This window comes from Sinohyriopsis cumingii, chromosome 1 (genome assembly GCF_028554795.1).
Source record: "Sinohyriopsis cumingii isolate HCF-2022 chromosome 1, ASM2855479v2, whole genome shotgun sequence".
In the NCBI taxonomy this organism is placed as follows: domain Eukaryota; kingdom Metazoa; phylum Mollusca; class Bivalvia; order Unionida; family Unionidae; genus Sinohyriopsis; species Sinohyriopsis cumingii.
Window position 1 is genome coordinate 145283913 of NC_142961.1, and position 9043 is coordinate 145292955.

The 9043-nt window shown below is 31.9% G+C and overlaps 1 protein-coding gene across 2 annotated transcripts in view; it reads left to right on the plus strand.

Moving 5' to 3' along the window:
• Positions 1 to 8821, plus strand: part of LOC149808085 (uncharacterized) — a 64966-nt gene extending 56145 nt beyond the window's left edge. For both annotated transcript variants that reach the window (XM_089973409.1, XM_089973404.1), the window contains exon 4: positions 5122 to 8821. In XM_089973409.1, the coding sequence (XP_089829535.1) occupies positions 5122 to 5859 (738 nt within the window). In that variant the 3' untranslated portion in view covers positions 5860 to 8821. The remainder of the gene's footprint in view (positions 1 to 5121) is intronic.
• Positions 8822 to 9043: the final 222 nt, after the last annotated feature.

Below are 9043 nucleotides of genomic sequence, written 5' to 3' on the forward strand. Positions count from 1 at the left end.
CTAAGGTACTAGCTATCATAAAATTTAAGGCAATTTGGACACGGTGAGGTTTGATTATTAGTGCAACAATTAGTACAAGCGTATACAGGGACCTTAGATGACAACGTACTTAATTAAAGACCTCACCATAAATAAGCTAAATCATGCTGGAAATAACATTTTTGGATATTTCAAGCGAATACGGTCAATTACGAGCATCACACATCAACTATAGGTACAAAAAGTCTTAAAATATGAAATAATGATCCCCAAAACTTGTAAGTAAGGACGGACATTTCCATATGTGGGACATGTAGCTTATACTTATTAAGATCAAATGTTCAAACATAATCAAAATGATCAGTTTGAACATTTCCTGTGCATTTTTAAGAATGTCTTGTATTCGTTCTCAATTAAAGCTGTGATTTTAAAATCTGCTTTTCCAAGCATTTTGACGAGATTTGTCTGTTTTTATTTGGTCAACTTTAACACTATGTAAGATATTACATTATCTTTTACTTTTCATCGCTTGATTTATTAAGTATTCTGTTTCTAAATTATTTACTCGAGGCTCGATTTTAGGACGTTTGTCTCATTCTCCTGATTTGAGAATGCAAATGTGTAAAGTTTTAGAACGTTGAATACAGGGTAGCCATGTTATATTTTTTTTAATCTGAGAATTCTTTTCTCTTCAAAATGATAAATATCAGATATAAATCTAATATCCATTCCTATCCATTAGAGATACAGTAAAGGTGACTATATATTAGTAATTGTTTCATTATTTAGAGAGTCTGATTCCGGATTAATGCAGTATTAACTAAGTAGTTGAAAGAGCAGCATGCTTCCCTTATTTGCTTATAAAAAGTGCTAACTTTAAATCCATGATTTTCGCGCACTGTGCAATTTCCTTTCAAAAAAAGTATCCCGTCCGGTTTCTTCATTGTTTCTACTACGAACGTTTTCCAGATTTTATATATATCTTGATACAAAAAATCTGTGTATATATATATATATATATATATATATATATATATATATATATATATATATATATATATATATATATATATATATATATATATATATATATATATATATATCCAAGCAACCCTCCTTCATATAACTTCTTCACAATGATGTCAAGGGGTGTGATTTTGTATACTGGAATATTATATTTCTGGAGTGTAAAATATGTAACGAATACCATATTTCCAATCAAAGAAAGTTTTCCATAACTTTCATTACCAAGGCATATAGAAGGTCTTGCAGTTTATTCGTGAAATTCGATTCATATCGGATTGATGTGGGAAATAATTCCCAAAGTTTTAACATTCTCAGAAGTCCACTTAAAGGATTTAATAAGATAGTATACCAAATTAACATTTTGCCTCTATTTCTAGCAACATGCACTTCTTATAATTGAATGAAACACCTCAGATTTTTAAAAATAAAATCATCAAATAGGCTATCAGTTAGACTAAAAATTATTTTTCAACAATTTAGTTGAGAATTTAGTAGCATCGCCAGCAGATGTTTACTATCCATCAATTTCCTAAAGATTGTATCCTTTGATATCGCTATTTGTTCTAACAGCGTAAAGTAAAAATTCCCCTATCATTATAAATATATAAGGAGATAACGGGCAGCCTTGTCATACACCGCGTTCTGAAAGGAAAGGTTCCTATAAATAATTGTTTGACATACAGCTTCTGACATTACTGTAAAAACAAAACGGATCCATTTTATGAAATTGGGCCAAAATTAAGAAAATCTAACGTTTCATACAGGAAGGAGTAATGTAGACTATCGATTGCAAAATAAAGAAGATTCAGGGAATCGGAATTTTCTGCATATCCAAAACAACAAAAAACTTACTTTTTTATGGGGGGGGTATAAAACAAGTTTGACTTTCATGGATTCTCCTGCTAACAAATTTCTTTTTCCTTGCTGTTTTCGTTTAACTGGCAAGATTATAATCCGTATTTAAAATTTGTATTACCCACCTATTAGAAAAATCAGTCATGTATTTGTCTCACTTAGAAATCAAAGATAAAAAGGTCAAGATTTTGTAACCCAAGTAGTTTGTCATTTTAAAAACTGAAATCGAATGTTTCAGTAAGAAATATCTCTTCAAATCTTGACAGAATATTTTCTAAAACTCTGGACATTTATTATTTCGGATGTTGGATACCCTTGAATAATGTGGTACTTTCTTCTATCAGTAGTCAATCCTGAAAAGCTTGTTTTCTTCCTCTGACTTTTGTTCCTGGTTAACTTGGAAAAATTACGATTAGGTGAGAAAGTTAATCTCTTTTTATATAGGCTTGGTACAATTTATTTTATATCTTTAAAATATTTTTGCAACAATTATTTCTTCTCCATTTATTTATAATTCACTAATTACTTCACTTTCAGACTTAGTTTTTTGAGACTGGCAAAACATTTACTTTATATTTATCCCCCTCTATCCATCTCGCTTTTGATTTTAACATGACACCCCTAATTTGTATTATATTTTGTTATACAAGTTTTCTCAACCTCCAGTAATAATGGCAAACTTTCTCTTTGTTTCTATGTCATTTAGAGTATTCTCGTGCTCCGCCTTTAAAACAATTCTTTCTCTTTCAATTGCTTTCTTCTTTTCCATTATAGTTTTCTTTTTCCAGGACACAAAATGTATGGTTCTGTTTCGAATAGTGCTTTTATCCGTCCCCATCTTAGATCAGGCTCAGCAGCCACTTTCATTCTACCGTGATATTAATACTTTCTCTTTTTTTCTCTCTCTCTCTCATTACATTTTATGATACAAACTGTGCAAACAAATTTTATTCAAGTACTTACGAATGTGTTAAAACAATAAAACTATTAAGAAGTTCATCATAAAAAGCATCTCCTTCAAAATAGTAGTTTTATTTAAATAACAACGTTTTTGTTAATTTTAATATTCTTATTTTAAATGGGATTTAATTATATTTTTACAATTGATATTTTAATTTCTTTTCAAACACATTACAATGTATTTTGCTATTGTTTTTACATTTTGTCGTAATTGATTTCCAATATTTTAAAAATTCGTTCGAAGTTTCCACTTTTGATTTTGATTTTTTTTTAAATTAAATTTGATGTAGAATTTAATGTTGAATTTATTATTTTGCAAAAGTATTTTTCAAATATTTTTAAATTTAGTAAATATCCTTATATTTCATTGTTAACTGATACATTTTATAATATTTTTTAAAATATTTTATATTAAATGTTTTCATGTGTACCTTATCTATTTTTATCTTTAAAAAATTGTTCTTATATTTATAACTTTTGTAAATTGTTTTCAATTTGTAAATTTTCAAATGACTGTTTCTTTAAAAATATTTTGGTTTGAGATTTAGTTTGTTTCCATTTTTCTACAATTCAACGACGTTATTTTTAATTTTTTTAAAAATTTTTATATATTTTGTAATTCATTCATTGTACTTTCAGAAGCTGGTATTGTCTAGTCTGGCAAAACTCATTTTCCCTACGAGGACAACTGCTAAAATTTGTGTAATTTAGATTAATTCTGGCTAACTTTTAGAGCACATGGTAGCGGTCATTTTTTGCTTAGCTGTGTGCTTAGATCATGTACAGTTTCCACAAGTACAATATCCAAAGAAATGTCAGCCACAGCACATGAAAGTAACAAGGAGGTATACCAACATTCCCTCCAATGTGCATGAGGCAAATGCAAACAATTTCCCCTCCACTTTTCACTCCCGTAGTCTTACATTATCATGGCTGCGATGCGATGAGATGCGATAAGGTGAGATGAGATAAGATAAGATAAGATAAGATAAGATAAGATAAGATAAGATAAGATAAAATAAGATAAAAAGATAAGATAAGATAAGGTAAGATAAGAGAATAAGTTAGTTACGATAACATAAGGTAAAGTAAGGTAAGAATTCTTTTTTGCAGACTGTGTAGTCCATACATCTAAATTAAAATATAGATATAAAACAAAAGTGTTTGAAGCATACAAAGTAAAACAAAAATCGTCTTGCTATATTTCAGCTTGGATTAACTGTGTTCGATACCCATGCCGACCTACAAATGTTTATTTCCATAAACGTTTTCAGGCCTAAATTCACACAGGGGCCAAAAGTGTTCCATAACGTTAAATTTGAGTAGGGTCCAAAGGTCACTCGGAATATTAAACTTGTGTACGTTTCTAACATTTTTGTTTCAAAATTGCAGCGTATTGTTTAATTCCCTTTATCCCCACAGGGTCATTTGGTGCCCATTGCGTCCCTCATAATTGCTGCAGCATGCATGCATTGTGCATGATGGATGCGTACAAGTTGTTCAATCCTGTCCCTGCGATCTGGATTCATGCACATCATTTATATTGTGTCAGTGAACCAGTCTCTTCTAAATATTTCACAGAACGTTTATGGTGGACTGGTGGGTCTGGAGCCTATTATCAAATCTAAAACAGTTAATTCGAATATTAGCTTTTATTTTATTCTAAAACGCTACGGGTAGTTTTCGATGCAATATCTGCTGTAAGTTCAAATAGGTTAATATTTATTAGCGATCTTCAGTGACCAAAATTCCAGTATTGGCTTGAATGGCTGTATCAGTAAATATGTGAGAGTCTTCTTAACTGTTGTATTAGAATTCGATCCTGTTTTCATTACACTGAAATGTGTCCCAGCATTCGATCCTGTTTTCATTACACTGAAATGTGTCTTTGCATTCGATCCTGTTTTCATTACACTGAAATGTGTCTTAGCATTCGATCCTGTTTTCATTACACTGAAATGTGTCATTGCTATAGCTGAAAAAATGGTTCTAAAGCAGAAGATGTAGTTGATGCCAAATCACTCTGATGGATGCAATCAGCATTTCCGATGCACCCTGTCAGCTTATTATTAGAGTTTGTACAAAGGACCAGGAGCTGAGGTCTGGAGCCGAAACTCTTACTCTTAAATGAAAGCACTCTAACCTGTCTTTCTTCTTTCACTATTGAGCAGTATAATCCTACATTCTATGAAATTTTAGTTGCTGTTTCATTTTTTATTTTTGTTGTCTTGCAGTTTTTTCGATTATTAGTTGTACTTTTGGATATGATTGACAATGATTATCTTTTCTGTAATATTCCAGCCGAAGAAATCAACTATCGAAAAATTTAAGAACTTAAAATTAGAAATGTTCAGATTCGTCCATGGTGAACTCAGAAAAAAATTCAAGACGAAGACATCAGGAGACTCCGTAGAAATTTCGACAGGTGTAACCAAGGACATCAAAAGCAAAAGCTCTAAGCTCGTTACCAGCTCAGATAAGGGGGATATTGAAACGGATTTGGAACTGGAACTGGTAGAAGAGGATCATTATGATACGATTGGAGATGATTGTGTTTTTGAAAATCCCAACTTATCCACGGTTGAGAAGGATAAAAGACACGCTAAAGAGTCAATCCACAGAGTTCAGTCACAACAAGAAAGTGACTCTGATGTCGATAATGACTATATTTATATTCAGGAAGGTACGATGCCATCCAACTTGACTAAGCGTCCAACTTGCATCAATCAACAGAAGGGAATCGACAAACCCAACAGGCAGAGGTACGTTCCATTTCCGGAGTCGAAACTAAATTCCCTACCAGACAGAAACAAAGACTTTTTTTCTATGTCTGTAGAAGAAGTAGTGAACCTTTTCGAAGAGTGTGGATTGCCTGCTCTTGCAGAAGTTTGCAATAAAGAAATTTTGGATGGAGCATTCTTCAAAGAATTTAAAGAAGAGAATTGGATAGAGGAACCATTCTGTCTCAAACGATTTCACGTCTTGAAAGTACAAAAGATTTTGTCGGGCTGGAGGCCAGATCTTGAGCAGGATGAATAAAACATTTTTAAACTTAAAAACTGTTATTGTGAAAAGAAGACGAGGAAGACAAATAAATCTAAAAGAAGTCGTGAAATTTATATTTTTAAAAAAATCTTTTGGGAAGTTGTATAGCAAACCCACAGTATGTACTGTAAATATTTACGTCTCAATATTTATCTTGCTTACATTTTAGTGATCATTAGTTTGATTATGGAAAATCAGAGTTTGGAGATATGTCTCCATAAAATGGATTCTCCCTAATTTCTTATCATAAGAAACTCTCATTATATTTTCACCAATAGGTGTTTTATAACTTGAGGTAGAAATAATGGTTTGTAGTAGGTGTTTGGATCGAGTTGTGTACTGTATGGCGTTAAATACCAATCAATCGCCAGGAAAGCTTACCTGTAAGTCATACAAATGTGAATAAAGAAAAAGTGAAGTTAAGAGTCTAGTGTAGTCATTACTTGATTAAATGAAAATTATTTGCTCTATTTGCGCGTTTAAGAACAACAGTAGACTAGAGATTACCTGTAGTGTGTTAAACAAAAAAAAACAATTCCGATAATACTGGGTTAGAATAACCGAATGTTATAAAGTTGAATACGTTACTTTTCCTATATAACGCTGTTTATTTTAGCTCTTTTTAGCTTTCTTTGATGAAAACGTGACGTTCTGATCTCCTTCAGCTTTAAACAACTTCGGAGTTGCCTCTTCAACCTCGTCAAAGGCCCTATATTTCAGTGACTTTCGTTTTGGATCGAACTTCATGCAGCCATCTATAATTGTTACGTTGTTTTTCAGCCATGTTGATAGCGGGCTCGTCAGAATGATGTCCTGATGTGTGATCTCGGCTTTGTTTTGCAGACCGAGTTTCACTTTTATTTAGTTTCTATGCATACATTTCAGCTCTCTTCCGCTTTGTATCTCTTCCAGTTTTCATAGTAATTAAGATACAATGTAGTAAACAAAATGAGTTCCTTTAGACTGTTTGAAAAATACATGTATAGTCACATGTAGGTTTCAAAAGGTTTATATAATTTTCCGACTTTCTTCTTTCAAACCTGTAGAAAATTATTGCCATTAATTAAATTTATAGCTAGATTATCAATAGGCAAGTCAATTATTAGATTAGCAACATAAACATAACCAGATTTTCAGTTAATCCATACTCACAGTTTGGAGCAACAGGTGCACACGACTGAAGAAATCAAATATGCCGCTCATAACGGTTTTCACTCTCCGGATTATGCGTTGCGTGTTAAATAGGATTAGAGGAGTTCGGACCAATAAGTTACTTTGTTTAAGAGGCTGTGCTCAAATAATCCCTGTAGGAATCTTAGATGTTTAAACAATATAAACAAAAAACAAACTGAGTCGTGACCGAGTGAATAGTTCAGAAAATAACGGGTATTCGGATAATAGGAGTTCGAATAACAGTCTACTATATTCAATCGACAGCTGTCGTCTTAAAGTCCTTGGAAGAAGGGAAACATGGACCTCAAGCCTAACTCTCGCAGGTGTTGATTAATTCACTTGTTAATAAGATCCCTTGCGTGTCACAAAACAAATTTTCATGTGAAAGCGGTAGAATATTTCATAGTGCATGCTTAATTTTGCATATTTTGGGTTGTTTTTCTTGCTTTGGTTTGTTTTGTTTTTTTTTGAGAAGGTATTATTGTTTTTGTTTTTGTGGTTTTTGTTTTTAGGATTTTTTTGTTTTTGTTTATTGTGTGCTTTTTCTTTTCTTTTGCTTGTTTAGAGCTAAAGACAGGTTCTTTGGCATAGCGACTGAAACGAAACGTTTATTCGTAATTGGAATTCTACAATAATGAATTAGGATTAGACTGATGCCTTTTATTGAATAACAAAATTTTACTTTTTAGGGCTTGTTTGAAGGTAACCAGATATAGTTCTTTGTGAGCCAATAACGTTGTGTTATGACTGATAGAATAATTGGATTATTGTCATGGCATGTTGTGTCTGCATTGTTATTCAAATTTATTATACTTCCAGGATATATATATATATATATATATATATATATATATATATATATATATATATATATATATATATATATATATATATATATATATATATATATATAGATAGATAGATAGATAGATAGACATCTGTATATAGAGACATATATAGAGAGAGATATACAGATATACATACATATAGATATATATATACATATTTATACCACATACATTAAAAATAGAAAGGCCTTTCAAGTGTTGGTATAAAGCAACTTGATATGCCAATAGTATTGGTATATCAAATTGTGATTTGCCCATGGCGTATGAATACACATAATGATCATGTTTTATAGCTATTATACTCATTAGACATTGTAGTCCGATGAATCAACCCCACAAATCTGAGTTGATACTGATTGACGATGTTGTGGGTCTGATGTTACCTGTTCATTAATATGTGTAATTTTGCTGCATGCAAATCATTCCGGAACAAACCCGTGTACTCTTTAGACACATATCGGTAATTGGTAATAGCCATATCAAGCGCGAAATTCAAAATGGCCACAGGACAGATGGTTTTGCTATTCCAGGTGGATTTACAAGCCACCAGACACATGAATTACTCAGTAAATATAATCTACATGTCACCAAAAAAACCCTTAAGCCGACGATAGCTGCACAGCCACGAGAAATACCGGTAAGTGTATAACATGTACACCGATGTGTGCAGCCCACTATGCATGCAGATAATTGCAACTTTTAATGAAAAGGTGATATAAGCCCCTCACCCGAATATCAATATCATCACGGATGAATGGCTGATTTATCGGCCTATAGACATGAATATGAATTTCTTTTGATATTACAATTAAAAGGGAGAAAATAACAGGAAAATAATTTTCATGTAAAATATTTTTATAAGAAACTAACGTTAACATTTTTCTACAAACAAAACAACTATACTCAATCCATGAAATAAAAATTAATGAGATCCACCCTGTGTCGTCTGCTGTTTCCAGTCTCTCTCTCTCTCTCTCTCTCTCTCTCTCTCTCTCTCTGGCAAAAATCAAACACTGCAACTCTGTGGACAAAAGAAAACAATTATATCAGATAAGGAGCAAGAAGATGAAGCAATATTTATTCTACTAAACTATGAGTTAATTAAAGAGTTTGATAGAGACATGGCTGAGACATTTGTAAATGAAAATTATTATTCT